General features: G+C 40.2%; 1 protein-coding gene across 5 annotated transcripts in view; it reads left to right on the top strand.

The window, feature by feature from the left end:
* MAP9 (microtubule associated protein 9) overlaps positions 1 to 20,571 on the top strand; it is a 241,463-nt gene that overhangs the window by 183,531 nt on the left and 37,361 nt on the right. For all 5 annotated transcript variants that reach the window (XM_077279392.1, XM_077279389.1, XM_077279391.1 and 2 more), the window contains 3 exons: positions 13,375 to 13,464; positions 14,717 to 14,878; positions 19,356 to 19,501. In XM_077279392.1, coding sequence (XP_077135507.1) covers positions 13,375 to 13,464; positions 14,717 to 14,878; positions 19,356 to 19,501 — 398 coding nt within the window. The remainder of the gene's footprint in view (positions 1 to 13,374; positions 13,465 to 14,716; positions 14,879 to 19,355; positions 19,502 to 20,571) is intronic.

Here is a 20,571-nt window from a genome sequence, read left to right as displayed (position 1 = left end):
GTTCAAAGTGCTCACTATGCATCTACATAAGTTCCTTGAGGGTCTAGTTTCCAAAATGGGGACACCTGTGGGGGAGCTCCAATCTTTAGGTACATAGGGGCTCTCCAAACGCGACATGGTGTCCGCTAACGATTGGAGCTAATTTTTCATTCAAAAGTCAAATGGCGCTCCTTCCCTTCCGAGCCTTGCCGTGTGCACAAACAGTGGTTTGTGACCACATATGAGGTATCAGTGTACTCAGGAGAAATTGCCCAACACATTTTAGGATCCATTTTATCCTGTTGCCCATGTGAAAATGAAAAAATTGAGGCTAAAAAAACTAAAGATTGGAGCCAATTTTTCATTGAAAAAGTCAAATGGCGCTCCTTCCCTTCCGAGCCCTGTCGTGCACCCAAACAGTGGTCCCCCCCCCCATATGGGGTATAGGCGTACTCAGGACATATTGTACAATAACTTTTGGGTTCCAGTTTCTCTTTTTACCCTTGGGAAAATAAAAAAATTGTTGCTAAAAGATCATTTTTGTGACTAAACAGTTAAATGTTCATTTTTTCCTTCCATGTTGCTTCTGCTGCTGTGAAGCACCTGAAGGGTTAATAAACTTTTTGAATGTGGTTTTGAGCACCTTGAGGGGTGCAGTTTTTAGAATGGTGTCACTTCTGGGTATTTTCAGCCATATAGACCCTTCAAACTGACTTCAAATGTGAGGTGGTCCCTAAAAAAAAATGGTTTTGTAATTTTCGTTGCAAAAATGAGAAATCGCTGGTCAAATTTTAACCCTTATAACTTCCTAGCAAAAAAAAATTTTGTTTCCAAAATTGTGCTGATGTAAAGTAGACATGTGGGTAATGTTATTTATTAACTATTTTGTGTCACATAATTCTCTTGTTTATCAGAATAAAAATTCAAAATTAGAAAATTGCGAAATTTTCAAATTTTTCGCTAAATTTCCATTTTTTTCACAAATAAATGCAAAAATTATCGACCTAAATTTACCACTAACATGAAGCCCAATATGTCACGAAAAAACATTCTCAGAACCGCTAGGATCCGTTGAAGCGTTCCTGAGTTATTACCTCATAAAGGACACTGGTCAGAATTGCAAAAAACGGCCAGATCATTAAGGTCAAAATAGGCTGGGTCATGAAGGGGTTAAAGGGGTTATTGCCACAAAGTTCATTTTAATTAATAAATCTTGGAATAACAATAAGTTCACAGTTGGATGTGTTAAGAAAAAATGTTCCTGTGCTGAGATAATCTTGTAAATGTGCCCCTACTGTGTAATGGCTGTGTCTGCCCGTACAGGAACATGGTCTGATCAGATTACAGCTCCTGGGCAGGGGAGGAAACATAAGAGATAATACAGACAGGACCGCATGGGACCACAGATGATTCATTCTGTGAGGTAAAACATTTCCTGGTCTGTTTTTAAACAATGTCTTACTTCAAAGAAAGAATCAGCTGTGACCGCCTGCTGTAATGTCTATACATTCTTTTGCTTCCCCCCCCCTTCCCACGCTCAGGAGCTGTGGTATGATCAGACCATTTTCACAGTACACAGCAGGGGCACATTTATAAGATTATCTCCGCACAGGAAACAAAAATTAAACACATCCAATTGTGGAGGTTATTATTATTCAAAGATATGTTGATTAAATCTATCTTCATTCCTGGGAAACCTGTTAATGTGACCAGTGGATATTGCCATGTGCAGCGCTCAGGTGTTCTTCGGGACTCCCATTAGTAGGAATGGAGAGGCAATTCACATGATCCTCTACCACTCTATTCTGCTGGGATCTTTAGTGCACTGGTTCTTGGCATCAGCGAGGGTCCCAGCAGTTGGATCTCAGCGACTGCAAAGCTATTTCCTATCCCACAGATAGGGGATAGATTTCAAACTTTAGAATACCCCTTTAAATGGAGTTTTTGACATCACCTTAGGCCATATATTCATTGCCCATTTGGGGCACCACCCAAAGAAGAATTCTTTTTTCAGGCTGCACCCTTTATGCTAAGTAGCATGGGCAATCCGGTAGCTCATTGGTTAGGACTGTTTCTTTGCAACACTGGGGTCCTGAATATAAATCCCACCAAGGACAACATCTGCAAGGAGTTTGTATGTTCTCCCCGTGTTTGTGTGGGTTTCCTTTTACACTCCAAAATCATACTGATAGGGAATGTAGATTGTGAGCCCCAATGGTGGCAGTGCTGATAATGTCTGTAAAGCACTGCGGAATATGATGGTGCTATATAAGTAATCATAATAATATAGTAGCACCAGAGTAGCTCCTCAGTGATCTGCACAGAGAGAAATACTACAAATTATGCATCATGTGTGACATGTAAACATTTCACATCACCATGAACTGGTTTGAAGAAGGAAATCACAATGTTTATACATGTGTTTTCTTGATGTCAGCAATATTTCACTGTATAAATTGTGACAGATTTTCGGACTAGTCTGAATTCAGTAATATAGATTAGAAGCTTTTCATGACACATCAATACCCAGGTGTTATGTTTGTCGGCATTTCCGGAGCCGTGATCTGATTATTATGTATTGCAACACTTGCGTTTTTCGCTTCCTAGAATCAAATCTCTGACATTTTGATGAGGCTACTGAGTATTAAGCCAAGGGATTACCATGAAACAGTGCTATGTCTTGTCAGAATCTATTAAGAATGGACAATACATATGGAAAGGCGTGAAATGTACATGAGAAGATATCTATCCACAAAAAGATAAGTTCCAATTTTCTAGCAAACACAAATTTATATGTCATCTTTATCAATATTCTGTCTTTATCCTAAAAAAATACAGCATCAATATACAATAATAGTAACATTTAGAAAAAAAAATCTAAAAAAAGAATCCAGGCATCTCAGGATTTTAATCTGGCAATCCTAATTTGTACTTCCATACTTACTTATTTTGCTCACTTATATGCAATCATATTCCGTGGGGCGTTACAGACATTATCATCGCTGTCCTCCTTGGAGCTCACAATCTAAATTCCAATCAATATGTCTATGGAGTGTGGTAAGAAACCAGAGAACCGGACGGAAACCCACGCAAACGTGGAGAGAAGATAAAAACTCCTTGCAGATATCCTCCTTGGTGGGATTTTAACCCAGAACCCCAGTGCTGCAAAGCAGTAGTGCTAACCACTGAGCCACCATGCAGCCCCACTAGAAAACTAATAGTGGAATTGGCTTGCAATGTCTGTTTTAGGTCATCCCAAGGTTGTTTAATAGGTCAGTATCACGGCTCTATGTAGACCAGTCAAGTTCTTGCACAGCAATATTTTATGGACCTCGTTTTGCGCGTTGTGGCACATTCATCCTGGAATAGCACTTGAGAGGGCTTTGTACTTCAATTGGTAGAAAATATACAACAGTCCCAGTGATACGTCAGTTCTGATTACTGAGTAATACATGTGCAAGACTTTATGGATTATTGAATGCTGTTTTTTTAACTTTCCCTGTATAGTAGAATATTGCACACTCTTATTTTCTTTCTTAACATAAACTACCTTGTCCCCACCCCGTCTGCCAATTGCTTTTTGTTACAAACGTCCCGAAAAGATGATCACTGGGACCCCTAGCAAAAAGCTAGGGGTCTCCACACTTGTAGTGCTCTTGTGTCTTTTTCTGTATTTGACTTAGAGATGCGCTATTTCTTAAAGGGACTCTGCCAGCACAAATTGACTGGTAAAACCAAGTACAGCTGCTTGCCGCACCTTGGACTTTGCTATAGATTTAAGTCTACCTTCCCTTTATCTGCCCCATTCTTGGCCTCTGCAAAGCCAGAGCTGTCAATCAAACATGCACTTAAATGTTTGGCCACACCAAGGGTGCACCGAGCAACTGTACTTGGTTTGAGCAGAGACTTTGTGCTTTGCGCTTTGACAACCTGCTCCCCTACAAATGAGCTTCTAGCAGGCAGCTCTGACAGCAGCTAACTGTTCTGCAGTACTTGAGAACGGCAACTAAAGAATGGTGGTATTAGTTTTTTTTCATATGAGCCGTAAACAATGGTGGTCCCTTGCTCCAGCACACAGACGATATTGGTCATCAATATCGGTATAGTAGACATCAACATGGAGGTCAAGTGTGGACATATCCAGTGTGATGCAGTGACCCCTGTTACAGGTAGGGGGCGCTGCATGGTCTTCCCGGAATACGCATTGAGGCGTATTGAGGCCATAGGAACGCATGGCAATTGCAGGCATAATGGTGGTAATGAGTCAAAACCCGGCAGTATTGTGAATGGCCGGTTTGTGTCGCAGAGGAAGATACTCTGCACTGTCAGCCTGAGGTAAGGATGTTCTGGGACCTGTAGTCCTACAAGTAACGGTGTTGTGTTTGTATAACTATGAAGGGAGGCTGGCAGGTCTAGTTATGAGCGATGGGCGGGTCTAACTAGTCACACACACACACTCCTATGTAGGGGAGTGGCTACAGCTTGATAATGTGACCAGGGTGTGGGTCACATGTTCCTGTATGGTCTCTGAGTAAGGTCCTGGAAGCAATGTGTTGAGAATGCTGTCTCCCTGAAGAGCACATAGTGGGGCTTTGGACCTGGTGGCCTGGAGTGTTGGACGAATGTCCTGAATAACACCTGGACAGGCCACATGCCTCTGTGGTCCTGGACGGTCGGAGTTGGAAGCTCCTGTGAGTGGAGTCTTCCTGGAGCACCTGAGAGACCGTGGACCTGGACGATCTGTGTTGGGGAAGCTGTTGTCCTTCTGTGAGTCTGGACTGACTGAGGTATGCCTGCCAGGCAAGTTGGTGATTCCTGTGAGGCAGATTTCCCAGAAGACAGGACTGACAAGGAGTCAGTGTGAGGAGCGGAGCTCCTGGAAGGTAACCCCAGACAAAGGGATTGTAATGTACTGTCGTTACGGCAGAGAAGTGTATCTGCTATATGAACTGTGTGGTAACCCACGGCAACTGGAGAGGACCAGCGTGTTTAGTTGCAGCAAACTAATGATGCAAGCTTATGATGAAGTAACTGACTATGTGCAAGCCAATGATGTGTAACCTGGCTTACGGTGCGGTTTATGAGTCTTAAATAAATCGTATGGACTGTTTTTCTGTTTAAAAAATGTGCCCTTGTGCTTGAATCCCGTGCCAAGTGACTGTCCCCCAACACATGCGGTGAGCACAATCTCACACCAGACATAGATTGCAAGCTCTACAGAAGAAAGGTATTCTGTATAACATAATATATAGTATGATTAGATAGCTGTAGCTGTGATATAACATCTATAAAAAAAAACATCGGCAGCAATAACAATCCTTGCTCCTGGAAGTGTCTCTGCCTCAACTAAAATTATTAGATTGCTTGTATAGGGTAGGGATCCTCACAGCTCAGCAAAGTACTGAGTGGAATATCTCGGTGAGTGTCTGGTTCTACTTGACGACTATTTGGGTTTTTAGAGAATTAGGTTTGGCTGTGCAATATTTGGACTTATTTAATGTTTTTTTTTTTAACACTGCATGGGTGTAATGAGGATGTGTCAGTGGTCGCTTTGCAGCTCTAAAACAGCAACTACGGACAGGCTTAGTGCAAGCCACTCCATATCCCAAGGGTTGCCCTGTCTTTCACCCTTTAACCCCGTACAGAGATCTGGACTTAAACAAGGGCCCCTGGGGTTGGGACCCCGGAATAAGCTGCTGTTCAATGGTGCAGGCTGGTGGGAGTGGTCAGGTTGTCGGATCAGAACCAAGTGGGGAGGAAAAGTACAAATCCAGAATATGCAAGAGTAATCAGTAAAACAAGCCAAGATTAAAACCAGAAACAATCATACTACACAGGAGCTGAACATAAAGAAGTGAACCAGAGGAACAAGTACATGTCACCAAACAGCACAGTGAGTATCTGTAGCCCTATATATAGGCCCACTCACTGATTCCAAGACTGTTGACACCTGTGATGCTAGTTAGTGGACAGAACTTAACATGTGCCTTTTGTTACATTATTTTCAGGGGAACCATCATTTCTGTCCAGGCCTATTTCATGAGTTTTATTTATTTTTTTTATTCCGTGGAAGCATGGTTGAAAAGCAATGTCTGACTTTCATTTGTTCATTTTCATAGATTTTTTATTATTACTTTTGACAGATTCAAGTTATTTCTGTGACCATTGTGGGTTTTTCTGTCATTAAACGAGGGGTACCAGCAATTTTGTCCACGTGTGTAATTGTCCTGCAAACTAAAAAAGAATGAAATAGCTTGCCCGAGTCTTGTTTTTTTACTTGTCATTTTTATTTTTGCTTTTTACTCATATGACATTTATAGCCTACATTTCCATCTCCCAGCTGCAGCGTATCGGGACTTTCTCCTCTAAACTACAAGCCCCAGAATTCTTTACAGTTCTCGTTTTCCTCCTGTCTCCATGACAGTGTACATGCCAGGGTCCGTCACTTCCTCTCACTGCACGAGTCTCTGTCTCATGTAAAAATCGTACAGTCCCCTCCAGCTTCTTTGTATCTCTCCTTATTCTTGTAGGCGGTTCATGCAATTTTAATATGGCCCCCTTCACCCTGTAGTTCTCTGAGTGCTGATAACCTAATTCTAAACATTTCAGAACTACTTCATTCAAATTGCTCTGCCACCCTCTCCGTAGGGCTGAGTTCACACGGTGCAAGGATTTTCCACAATGTGTGCTGATTTGGGATATGCACCTGTCAGTTTTTCATAGAAATAGATCTTCATTTTCTAGAACTGTTTTCATGAAGAAAACCAGTTAAAGGGTAACCATCATTTTAATTTTTCTTTCACAAATCAATAGTACACATGAAAATAAGATAATATAATATATCTTATCAGAGAAATCTGATTCTTTCTCATCCAGGACTGATTAGTTATTCCCTAAATTATCTGACTACAGTGAATACAGATTTTCCCATTACCGAGAAAGGAGATGGCAGCTAGTGCTCAAAAAATTCTATGGAGATCTGTAACTGTTGTTTCAAGAGAATTTTTAGCAGAATGTCTGTCTGCCTCCAGAGCCTCCTCTCTCCATAGAACTTTAGCACCAACTGTCATCTCCTATTTCAGTAATGAATACAATCTGATTACAGATTCTACCCATGAATTGAGAGTGAAAGATCAATCCAGGAGGACAAAGAAGCAGATTTCTCTTAAAATATATATATAAAAAATCTTATTTTCATATTGATTAATAAAGTAAAAAAAAATTACCTACATCTGTCGTACATGTACGCTGCAGTTCGGTAGCTGTTGTATGTAGCGGGCTCATGGCAGGTAATGGCTATGTGTTCAGCCAGGAGTAAGGCCACGTTCACACGTTGAGTATTTAGTGAGATTTTTACCCCAGTATTTGTTCAACTCCTGTTTGTGGCCTACAACCAGAGGAAAAGTATAATAGAAACATGTCACCACTTCTGCATTTATCACCCACTACTGATTTTCGCTTACACATACTGAGGTAGAAAACTTAACAAATTCTCAACGTGTGCACGTGGCCATAGCTTTACTCTGACAGGCATACTGTAAGGCCATGTGCACATATTGAGTATTTGGTCAGTTTTTTACTTCAGTATTTGTAAACCAAAACCAGGAGTGGAACAATCAGAGGAAAAGTATAATAAAAACATATTGCCACTTCCGGATTTTTCACCCACTCCTGGTTTTGGCTTACAAATACTGAGGTAGAAAACGTAACAAATTATCAACGTGTGCATGTGGCCATAGTTTTACTCTGACAGGCATACTGTAAGGCTACGAGCACATATTGAGTATTTGGTCAGTTTTTTTACCTCAGTATTTGTAAACCAAAACCAGGAGTGGAACAATCAGAGGAAAAGTATAATAGAAACATGTCACTACTTCTTTATTTCTCACCCACTCCGGGTTTTGGCGTGAAGATGAAGATGATCATTTAAAAAAGAAAAACATAAAATTATTCAAAACGCCAAAATTACTTTTTTTTTGGATCGCTGCAGTACCACAAAAACTGCTGTAACAAGCAATTAAAATGTCACATCTATCCCAAAATGGGATCGATAAAAACTATGTCTTGCCCCACAACAAATAAGCCACCACACATATCCATCGACCGAACAGTTAAATGCTTATAGGTCTCGGAAAATGGCGACTTAATAGGCATCGGCGTAATCACACTGATGAGCAGAATCATATAGCCAGGTCATATTTTACCACACAATGTGCTCCATAAAATCAGTTCGCGAAAAACTGTCAGAATTGTATTTTTTTCCCAACTGCTCTGCACTTGGAATTTTTTTCCCATTTTTCCACTACGCTATATGATAAAATGAACGGTTTCTCGGTCAAAAGTACAACTCGTCCTGCAAAAAGTACGCCGTCGTATGTCTATGTGGTCAGAAAAATAAAAAAGTTATGGCTCTGAGGAAAAGGGGAGGAAAAAAACGAGAGCACAAAAACGTGTCGGAAGGGGTTAATGTATTATTGCGGCTTTCACATTGGTTATATAAACGTGCAGATCTGTTCTGCATCACATAATATAGAATGTAGCACACAATATGCCGCCTTTTTATGAAGATTGCATTATTTAGTAAAGAAACCTCAGGTTTTTTTAATCAAGTGAGGCACGCCATGACATTGTTGATTTCTATGAGTCCAATGACATACAGAAGTACAATGTGGCCCCCTAAACCTCAGTGAGTGTCATGGTAAGGAAGGCTCTGTACAATATGGAGTCTTATCTGCCATCATCCCTTAATAAAAAAGGCTCACATATGATTTTTGCTGGATACACAGATATAGAAAAGAGACAGAAAGACATGATGATGTGCCCATTTCTATATCCACCGCATTAAGTCTCATATATACTTTGCTGTAATCCAGTACACGTATTTTATTCCCGTTTAGTAATATACTAGACACTGGTTGGTCTAATACTTTTCAAATAAGTAAAATAAATCCTTTATTTATGTGCATGGGAATCTCCAGCAATGCCTGTAAAATAAATTGCTAGCTGGGGGCTTATGAATCATATCCCACCGATGATGTAGTGTGGAAGAAGAAGGCATTTAAATGCAGCTTGAAGCAGAAAAAAAAAGAAATAAAACTGAAAGTGCTGTGCCTGAAAATGAAGCATTGAAGAAAAAATGTTATATTTTATGATGTATTGCTTTTCTTATGAAACAAAAAAGAGAATAAATACAAACATTTGCATAATTGATGATCATGTATTTTACGGTTTTGCTGGATTGCCGTTGTAATTGCAGAGATTAATTTAGAATATGCAGATATTGATCTTCTCTGGGTTATAGTTCCAAATGAGTTGAGCAATAATTAAAAGGAATAATTTAAAAGTCAGAGAACATTTTTGTTATTCACCCCCATTAAACTAGTTTGCAGTGTAAGGATAGTAACTAAATGTAAGCACTCACTGTCACATACACATCTGTCATGCCTAGTCTTGCAATACCTAAGGCTCTGTTCTCTCTGACAGCGGCTGACCTCACTGACTATAATAGGGTCTGTTGCAGATTAGATCTGTCACACTCCACAACACATGGGGTCCACCGAGTTTTGATGGTATGCATCAGTCTTAAAGTGGTTGTCTCATGTTATTAAATTGTTAAAATTGCAAAATGCTTATATAAACAAGCAACTTTTCAATTTACCTCTTTATACACTGCTTAAAAAAATAAAGGGAACAGTTAAACACCAGAATATAACTCGAAGTAAATCAAACTTCTGTGAAATCAAACTGTCCACTTAGGAAGCAACACTGTTTGACAATCAATTTCACATGCTGTTGTGCAAATGGAATAGACAACAGATGGAAATTATTGGCAATTATCAAGACACACTCAATAAAGGAATGGTTCTGCAGGTGCGGACCACAGACCACATCTCAGTACCAATGCTTTCTGGCTGATGTTTTGGTCTCTTTTGAATGTTGGTTGTGCTTTCACACTCGTGGTAGCATGAGACGGACTCTACAACCCACACACGTGGCTCAGGTAGTGCAGCTCATCCAGGATGGCACATCAATGCGAGCTGTGGCAAGAAGGCTTGCTGTGTCTGTCAGAGTGTAGTGTCCAGAGTCTAGAGGCGCTACCGGGAGACAGGCCAGTACACCAGGAGACATGGAGGGGGCCGTAGGAGGGCAATGACCCAGCAGCAAGACCGCTACCTCAGCCTTTGTGCAAGGAGAGGAGCACTGCCAGAGCCCTGCAAAATGACCTCCAGCAGGCCACAAATGTGCATGTGTCTGCACAAACAGTTACTAACCGACTCCATGAGGATGTCTGCGTGCCCGACATCCACAGATGGGGTTGTGCTCACAGCCCAACACTGTGCAGGAAGCTTGGCATTTGCCACAGGACACCAGGATTGGCAAATTTGCCACTGGCACCCTGTGCTCTTTACAGATGAAAGCAGGTTCACACTGAGCACATGTGACAGACGTGACAGAGTGTGGAGACACTGTGGAAAGCGATCTGCCTGCAACACCCTTCAGCATGACCGGTTTGGCAGTGGGTCAGTAATGGTTGGGGGTGGCATTTCTTTGAAGGGCTGCACAGCCCTCCGTGTGCTCACCAGAGGTAGCCTGACTGCCATTAGGTACCAAGATGAGATCCTCAGACCCCTTGTGAGACTATATGCTAGTGAAATTGGCCCTGGGTTCCTCCTAATGCAGGACAATGCTAGACCTCATGTGGCAGCAGTTCCTGCATGATGAAGACAATGAAGCTATGGACTGGTCCGCCCGTTCCTCAGACCTGAATCCGATTGAACACATCTGGGACATCATGTCTCGCACCATCCACAAACGTCACGTTGCACCACAGACTGTCCAGGAGTTGGTGGATGTTTTAGTCTAGGTCTGGGAGGAGATCTCTCAGGAGACCATCCGCCACCTCATCAAGAGTATGCCTAGGCATTGTAGGGACGTCATACAGGCACGTGGGATTTTAGTGTTCCCTTTATTTTTTTGAGCAGTGTATTTTGTTGCCATGGTTATCAGCCACCTCTGCCGTCTATCATAGGTGGCCTATTTTATTGGCAAGGAGTGTGTGCTAGCAAACAATGTGCAGAATCTGAGCGGATGGCTATATAAGGCACACTTTAGTGTCACTGCGCTCCTACGATGCTGCTCGCAGCGGCAAATTTGCCTCTGAGCAGCATTACAGAACTCACATTCCAGGCCAGCGGCTTAGCCATGGCATCAGCCGGATCTGTCTAACATCAGCAACACATTTTTCCATGGAAAGTAGGAAGCCAAGAGGCATGGAAGCAGTGCACTACTGAAGACAAGGATCCTCAGACAAACCCTTTAAATAAAATTCCTTCTATACTTCCAGAGTGACATATCAAAATAAATCTCAATAACCTATAGACAAAGCAAATCAAGAGTTTCAAAAAATGTTGAACCAAGAGGCCATAAAGCTGTAATAAAATAACAATTGTATTGTAAAGAAATGTTTAAAGTCTTTTTTTTTTGCACTTGATTGCCACTTTAAAGCCATGTAGGTATAAGTATTCCTACTATTCATCTACATATGAGTGACTGTATGTTGTGTACTACTCACCTATTATAGCTGCAGGTAATAGAAATATAGGTGACATTGGCTGTTTCAAAATGATGGAATAATATGTTCCTATATTCTGCATCAGTCTCTTTAATCCGATTTTTCCCTAAGATTTTTTTTAATTGAAATAATATATCATATGTTTGTGTTTTAAATTATTTGTTTACAATAATAATGTTATTTTATTATGAACTCTTGAATCGCCGTTTAAACTTGATGTAAATAGAGTAATTCTATAGCTCAAGCAGCAAAATAAACTGTCTTAAGGCATTAACACATGACATACAAAAGAAGAAAACGTATGACAGACAAAAAATAGAGATAAAAACAATAAATCTTTATTGAAAGCAGTTTTTGAATAGAAATGGGATAAAAAGGAGCTCCAAACAGACATAAAGTAGCATGAAACAAAAGGTGGGTATGGATGCAATTAATGACTACAATAATAAAAATATGTATGGAAATACAAAATAATAGATAAAAAACCATAACCAAGTTAATCTCAAATAAAGTGCCAGTACAGAAGAGAAAGCTGAATTAAACCCTGATAACTAGGACCAAGGTAAGGAAAAGTGTAAAAACAACTTCACATGTGTCAAAGTTAAAGGACATGTCATCACTGTACAGGATAAATTACCAAATATGAGGTCACACCATGAGCAAGCATGAGAAGTGTAAAACGTAAGTCAATGAAAACCTTTGACATCCCAGCAGCCAGGAAAAGTGCAAAATAGCTAAGGGCATATAGCCATATTGCATGAAGGAAACATAGCCAACCACAGGAGCATACCCGACGCGCGTTTCACCTGAGCTTCGCTAGGCACGTCCCGCATCACACCCCGGACAAATTTACTATTGTATTCATTAATTGCATCCATACCCACTTTTTTTTTTCCTTTTTTATCCCATATCTACTCAAAAATTGTTTTCAGTAAAGATTTATTGTTTTTTATTGATATTTTTGTCTGTCATACCTTTTTTCTTTTGTATTTCATACATATAAAGAGAGCTTAAGGTTGCATTCACACTTAGTCTGTGCATAATGTAGTCCTTGTGCTCAGACTACCAACAGTTTTCTGTTACTCTGTGGAATGGACTGAGATCTCATCTCATGATCTACGAGTGCAGTTGAACAATCTGTCTTGGCCTTTACCTAGTCCACCTAGTGCTAATGTGAATGCATTAACACTGGGACTTACCGTATGTAGTATTTGCATCCAGATGATTTAGGCAGTACTTGTGACGTCCGGTCCGTCATTCATGGTGTCCTATCCATTCAATCACTGTCAGGCACTGTCCATGCAAATGTCACCGCTGAGGACAGTGAGTGGCTGCAGTGTGTACATGAATGTTGAATGGGGTGTTTACACCAGCAGGGACCAGAGTGATGGCATCAGAGCTTCAGGGGACTGTTATTTCTTTATTTTATGCCCCACTCCCAACTTTAGTAACTTTTCAAACATCCCAGAAAACCCCTTCAACTGCATAAAGAATAACATGCAAAGGCAAGCAGATGTGTTATTGTAATACAGGAACTCATTTTAATTAAAATTAAATAAACCAGACATATCTGCAAATTCTCATCAGGTTTGCCTTAATTACACACGATGCCATTTCAGCAAAGTATTTTAATTGTTGTAGTTTTCACTTTTTTATCCATTTTTGTTTGTAAGCTAATTTTGTTAAAACAATAGCTGGGCTTAACACTGGATGTGTAATAGTGTGTGCTTCATATTGTAATAGTCTACGCCAAGCGGGCAACACTCTTACTAAAGCGTGTTTTGCAATTTTCAGTTTTCTCAATAATGATATTTTCACTGCAGAACTGGCTGGGAAAGAAGAAAATATTTCTTCAAGAACTGCAGAAAATAAAAAAGGCTGAAGAGGAACTTGAGAAAGAAAAAGCGAAACAGGTAATAGATTATTTCTTTTAAAGCTCTGCTTAGGAAATAAAAAAAGAATCCAAGACTCTGAGAGACCAAAACATTTCCTTTTACTATTTTTTACCTGGTGGATAAGAAAAGATGGCATTTAAAGCGGACCTTTAACTAGATTTTGTTTTATTTTAAACCGAGTACCTGCTGCAATCGCTTTTACTGCACGGATTCTGATGCACCTGATGGCGGGGAAGGACCGTCCCTGGACCGCGTAGTGCCATTAAACTTCTCATCTTATGAACAGGCTGGTCTCCTCCATCACAGCACCCAAAACATATCAGCCCCCTCTTTTTCCTCCTGAATTGTGCTCCACTGGTTCTGGACACAGTTTTTTTCTTTTTCTTTTGTTCCCCTCCATTCCAAAGCTATGCTCCAGTAATGTGAACATTTTTCTTCCAACCATCTCTGTGTATATTAGACAACTTCCCAATGTGTTTCCTTTTCTCTGATGATGGCTGCTTTCCTTTTGTCTCCATCTCTCCCTCTTCTTTGATTGACAGCTCTGGCTTCACAGCCAGAGAAAGGAGGAGATAGATGGAAAATAAGAAGGTGGGAAGATGCACTTAAATGTTTGACCACACCATGACCCACCGAACACCTCGGGACAAGCCGTCAGTGTTTGATCCGCTGGGATCCGACACCTGACAACCCCTTCCCGGACAGCTGTTATTGGTGGCAGTGGCCGCCCGCCGAAAGTACTCGCCAAGCTGCTACCATCTGGCTTGGTACTCCACATCCACTTCCTTTTCAAATCAATAGGAGGCGGATTTGTAGTACCCTGCAGCGGCCTCTATCAGAAGGCGGAGCAGCTCAGCAAGCTCGGTACTTACGGCTGGTGTTCCACGACACCAACATAGCTTATCGGTGGAGTGCTAGACCACGTCAGATCAGACTTTGATCATCTATCCTAAGGATTGGTCATCAATGTAAAAATAGTGGACAACCTCTTTAACTTTCTTCCGTGTAATGAATAAGTGAAGTATATGTACTCATACTATATCTGTATTTTGCATAGATTAAAATGGAAAAAGATTGCCAAGATGCAGCCATTTCTCTGCTGCACATAAGTAGCACTCGCCAATAAATATAATAGGTTGCTCCCAGATGCAGTCACTGACCCCATCTGATAACTCCCATAACTACATGCTACAAGTGCTGCAAAAGTATATTCTTCACATAGAGCAGAAATATGAAAAGTTGCTCTTTAATTTTATTTGTATGTGCGCAGGACAGCACTATGAAAAAAGAAGAAGCAATAGCTGCTTTCAGGGCTTGGAAAGCAGAGAAAAAGAAAGAAATTAAACATAGTCAAAAAAAGAAAAATATGGAAGAAAAGAAGATGATGGAAGAGATTCAAGAAATTGCAAGTAGAAAGGAGGACTGCAGAAAGGTACATCATTAATTGATTGTATTGAGAATTAAAGTGTTTATGAATACTACATACATCAAAATGGATAAGGTCAAAATGAGTGAGTCTGATGACTGTTGTCCTGCTGGGCTATTGGCAGGGGTATAACTCTTACATGGAAAGTTTCTATGTTTTTTCTGCCTTTGTGTTCAATCTGTACTATCAATACCAGTTATAATACATTTTGCCTGCTACCAGCATGAACATTACAATCCACTGCCATTGTTTTAACCTTACATTCACACACATGTTTAAGCATTTCTGGACCGCCCATAGACTATAAATGTTTGTGCGGTACACGTTCTTCTCTGCAGTGATGTTCTAAAATGTCACTTCTAAGTATAGCAGCTACACATCATCATGCAGCTGTGAGAGCAGGGAGTTAGGTGTCAGACACAGCAGGACTTTCCATAGTGAAGGCAGAGACAGCTTGTTAGTCTTTGGCTTACTGAACAAGTAATGTGTATATAGTAATAGGAAGAACTGACCGCTCTTCCTCCTCAGGACCCAGTGGTCATATGATCGCTACATGTAAGGACAGAGCAGGAGCTGCAAAGTGTTAGGGGACAAGTCAGCTCTACCATGCAGCCAGGAACTTAAATTTACCTTGAAACTGATGCTAATATGTAACTATTATTTGAATATTCGATTCGAATGAGAAATCGTTTTACAACTTTTTAGACCACAAGTATGAAAAGCCAGAAAATGTGCCTGCTCAGGAATGGGGGTAAATGACCTGGCCTTGAACTGGTTAATCAGCCTAATTTTGAGATATGTTATTAGAATATATTACATTTATGCCTTGTCAGACGGGGGTCATGGCCTAACTGAGAATGGGCCTGGTTACTGGAATGGCATTTTCTAATGTATGACACCATGCCCCACAATTGTGGCACAGCTCTCTGGCACAAAGTATGCCAGCTAATAGGTGGACTAATTCTACTGGATAGTCTTAAAATTAGACAAATTTATCAAACAGCATGAATCACTATGATAAATCCGGTCCATGTTAACACTTTGTAGTCCAAGTGTGCTCTGACAAAGAATCACACAGTATGAATAACTATTCCACGTTTTGCAAGCACAGTGTACATTTACTGCATCTAGTACAAATTAGGAAATTAGGCTGAAAACCAAGTGGTTGCTGTATGGAACCAAATACATCTTGTCATGCCCCATGTGATTTTATATTTCTTTCTAGCTCTAGACTCATTGGCAGTCTGGTATATATGGGTCTGACTAGAATTTAAAAAAAATAAACAGCGCCACACCTGTCCATAGGTAGAGATCGGTATTGCGTCTCAGCTGTATGTGTCTGAGATGCATATGATGGTGTTTTAAGAAGAAATCAGCAGTGTTTTAATCCTGGACAACCACTTAAACTACTGTTTAGTCAATTCCTCTACTGCCTTCCTATTAAAATATCTTCCTACTTTTTTGACAAGCCAAAAGGGAAATTTAGAGGCAACTTTTCTCAAGTGATTTTACTTATCTATGTGCAGCATTGTGGTGACTTTAAGGTAGCTCATTACATTGGAAATGCAGTCCAACCTGCAGGCACCATGTAGTAAAATAAACTATCGGAAGTAGATTAATATATAATTGCATGAGAAAAGGTTTGGCAGAACTTGGAGCTTATTCCATATGTGCTTAGTAATCAAGGGGATGATCCTAGGCAATAATTGTCACTTATCGCTGTATGCATGCTCATATTGGGAAGGCTGACAATCACTGATAACTGCCCACTGGGCTCCTAATCCCAGAATGAGCAAGAAGTTTCAATTCATATAACCAACCACAAATGTTGCCACCCTTTACTACATACAGTTATCAGTAATAGTAAATGCACCCTCTTTGAATTCTATGGTTTTATGTATCAGAGCATAATAAAATAAAACAGCTAGTACTTGAAAGGTCTTAAAAATTAGGAAAATATAATCTCAAATGAACAATAACACATGGCACATTACACTGGCGTTATTTAACAAAGACTTTGCCAAAATGCAAAAGCAATGTGTGAAAAATTAAATACACCCCCAGGGTATGTGCACAGAATTTTTTTCAATCAGCTTTGAAATCCGCCTGAAAATGCTCCCTAAAAACGCTCAAAAGATTAAACATATGCACTTTGTGTGTCAAAACGTTCATATGTTCAGTCTTCGTATTGTCTTTTAACCTATTCAGATTTCAAAATATGCAAAGCGGTTAAAAGAAGTTACCTAACCTTTCTTTTCACATATTTCACAAAATAAAGAAGTATTTGGGGCACCCAAAAAGTCAGATGGAAGATGCCTTGCATCTTTTGTAGCCTTTTACGGGTTCCACTAGTGATGAGCGAGTGTGCTTGTTACTCGAGTTTTCCGAGAATGCTCGGGTGTTCTCAGAGTATCTTGGGCATGCTTGTAGATTATGTTTGTGTCTCTGCAGCTGCATGATTTGCGGCTGCTAGACAACTTGAACACATGCAAGGATTGCCTGTTAGGGAATCCCCACATGTATTCAGGCTGTCTAACAGCCGCAAATCATGCAGCTGCGGGGACTCAAACACAATCTGCGAGCATGCCCAAGATACTCGAAGAACACCCAAGCATGCTCAAAAAACTCGAGTAACGAGCACAGTCATCACTAGGCTTCACATAAAAACTTGGCATTTACACTAGTTGAAAAAGTATTGTGTACAGTACACATACCCTTGCTGCTTCCATATGAATTAAGTGAGTAAGTATTAGCCAAGTGCTGCTAATCAAATATCCTTGATAAATTGTTCATCAAGTAAGATCACCTCTATATAAGTAGCCCTTTTGGCAGTTGGCTTGTCTGGATCATTCAGGAATGTGATAACATAGTGCCAAGGATGAAAGACATCAGTAATGTTATTAGAGAAGCAGTTGTTGCTGCACATCAATCTAGCATGGGTTATAAGGCCATTTCCAAACAATTTGGAGTCCATCATTCTATAGAGCGAAAGATTATTTTCAAATAGGAAACCGTTTCCAATCTTCCCAGGACATCCCAGCAAATTAACGTTAAGGTCGCAATGTGCAAAGTTCAGAGAAATTGGAAAAACTCAAGACATACAGCTCAGACTCTAAATGCCTCAGGGTGTTAGATGTTCAAGTTCATGACAGTACTATTAGAAAAAGACCGAACAAGAATGGCTTGTTTGGAAAGTTTGCAAGGAAAAAAAGCCTCTTCTTTCTGAAAAGAACATGGCAGCATGGATAAAGTTTTCAAATTTCCAACTGAACAAACAAGACTTCTGGAACAACGTCCTTTGGACAGATGAGACCAAAGTGGTGATGTTTGTCCATTATGCTCTGCACAACATTTGTCAAAAACCAAACAGCATGTCCGCATAAACAGCTTTCAACAACTGATACGCATGATGGTGGAGGGATGAAGATTTAGGCCTTCTTTGCATCCATGGCACCTGGACACCTTGTAGTCATGAAGTCAACCATGAACTCCCCTGTACACTATTCTACAGTAAGCTGCAAGCTTTGGATTCATGGGGTGTACTTAATTTTACACACAGCTGCATTTTGGCTAAGTTTTTGTTAAATATATAAGAACACAGTGTAATTTGTCATGTGTTGTTCACCTGAGGATGTATTTATCCAATTTTAAGGACGTCCTGATTTGTAAAACGATAGAATTCAAAGAGGATGTGTTTAGTTTTTTCGTGACTGTGTCTCTCTCTGCTCAGCTTCTCCTTGTCTTTACCACTGTGTCTGCAGATAGGACTACATTTTCATTATGACAGGTTACCTTTAAATTAAGCCTATCAGTATCAGTTCCATTATAAACTAAGCACATTGTCACTTATACATAAAAGCTTTTTTCCCCAGATTTCTGGCTTAAAATGCTATGAAAAGTCACAACTTGAGGTTTGACAGCGTTTGGGGTTTCCAGCCTCTCACTTTGTTGGAGCTGGGGCGGGATGGTGGTGTGACAACCCTGTTTGTCAAACTAATGATGATCGGCGGTATTCACTACGCCACAATTTTACTCCAGTCCCTGAATCAGGAGCGTTTGACTCTAGCATGCCTCCTTTTTAAGACCCGCATTAAAACCCACTGTCTTGACAAATCGGGACCAATGCCTTGTAGGGAATACAGTCCCTATAAAAATTGCACCTTCTAGTGTTCTAATCGCTGCCTCCATTGTGCAAAAATTGATGTTAAATTAACTTTGTTAATTAGGGTGTTCAGTGCATCATTCTGCCCACTGCTATTGGATGCCCCTCATCCCTCACTTGGGATTGGCAGCACTGGCTAATTGAAGCAAGCAATGTCTGCAGAAGATGCGGTTGCACGTCAGTGCTGTCAATCACCGGTAAGGGAGGCAGAGCCATGCACAACCATTTGGCGTAAAATTGCTGTAATAGAGTTGTAATAATTTATAAGACCACATATATGTAACAATACAGAGTTATGCTTTAATAACGAATCTATTTTAGGCTTTTGAGAAATGGAAGGAGGCTAAAGAAGACTACATAAAGGAAAGGGTCAAAAAAGAAAAGCACACTGAAATCGAGAAGAAGAAACAGGAGCAGAAAACTGTCATGGAGAAGAAACAGGAAAACATGTCTGCATTTGAGAGATGGTAAGTTTCTTCTCAAAATTGTCAAGATTACAGTTTATTCATATTATAAAACTTTATACTATATTCCTGCATTATCCTTTCTGACCCGGTTCATTAGTACTTGTACTTAATCTTATGTACAGTGTTTTGCAAAAGTGTTCATACCCCATGAACTTTATTCATATTACACCCACAATTGTCATTGATTATTGGGATTTTATGTGATATACCAACATAAGGTAGCAAGTATTTGTGAAGTGTAAAGAGAATTATACATGGCTTCCTAAGTATTTTAAAAATAAAAGTTGGAAAATTGTGGCTTGCATTTGTATTCATCCACCCAGAGTCAATACTTTTGTGGGACCACCTTTTGCTGCAATTACTGCTGTAAGTCTTTTTGAGTATGTCTCTACCAATTTTGCACATCTAGAAGGCTGATTTTTTTTGCCCATTCTTCTAGCTCTAGCTCAGTGAGATTGGATGGGGAACATCTGTGAACAGCAATTTTCAAGTCTTGTCACAGATTCTCAATGGGATTTAGATCTGGACTATGACTGGGCCATTTACACACATGGATATGCTTTGATCTAAACCATTCCATTCTAGGTTTGGCAGTATGTTTAGGGTCATTGCCCTGCTGGAAGGAGAACCTACACCCCATTCTCAAGTCTTTTGCAACCTCTTAACAGCTTTTCCACCATGTTTGCTCTGTATTTAACTTCGTCCATCTTCCCATCAACTCTGACCAACTTCCATGTCCCTGCTGATGAAAAGCATGATGCTGCCACCAAATGGTTTGATGGTGTTTTCAGGCTGATGTGAAAAATTTGTTTTCTGCCATACATAGCGTTTTGCATTTAGCCCAAAAAGTTTTACTTTGCTGTAATCTGACCGGGAGCACATTGTTCCACATGCTATCTGTGTCCCCTATGGCTTATTCAAAGTTAAGTGATCCACATCTGAATTTTTTTTACCCACTGTCTTCGGATTTTTTTTTTCATTGTTTTTTTTATTTTTTGAAGTGTTACTTTAGTGAATTAGAAAAATAAGTTTTTCATTTTTATTTTCATTAGGCTGGTTTCACACTTGCG

Source organism: Ranitomeya variabilis, chromosome 1 (assembly GCF_051348905.1).
Source record: "Ranitomeya variabilis isolate aRanVar5 chromosome 1, aRanVar5.hap1, whole genome shotgun sequence".
Classification (NCBI taxonomy): Eukaryota; Metazoa; Chordata; class Amphibia; order Anura; family Dendrobatidae; genus Ranitomeya; species Ranitomeya variabilis.
The sequence above is the reverse complement of the archived record's forward strand: the minus strand, read 5'-3'. Positions and strand labels throughout refer to the sequence as shown.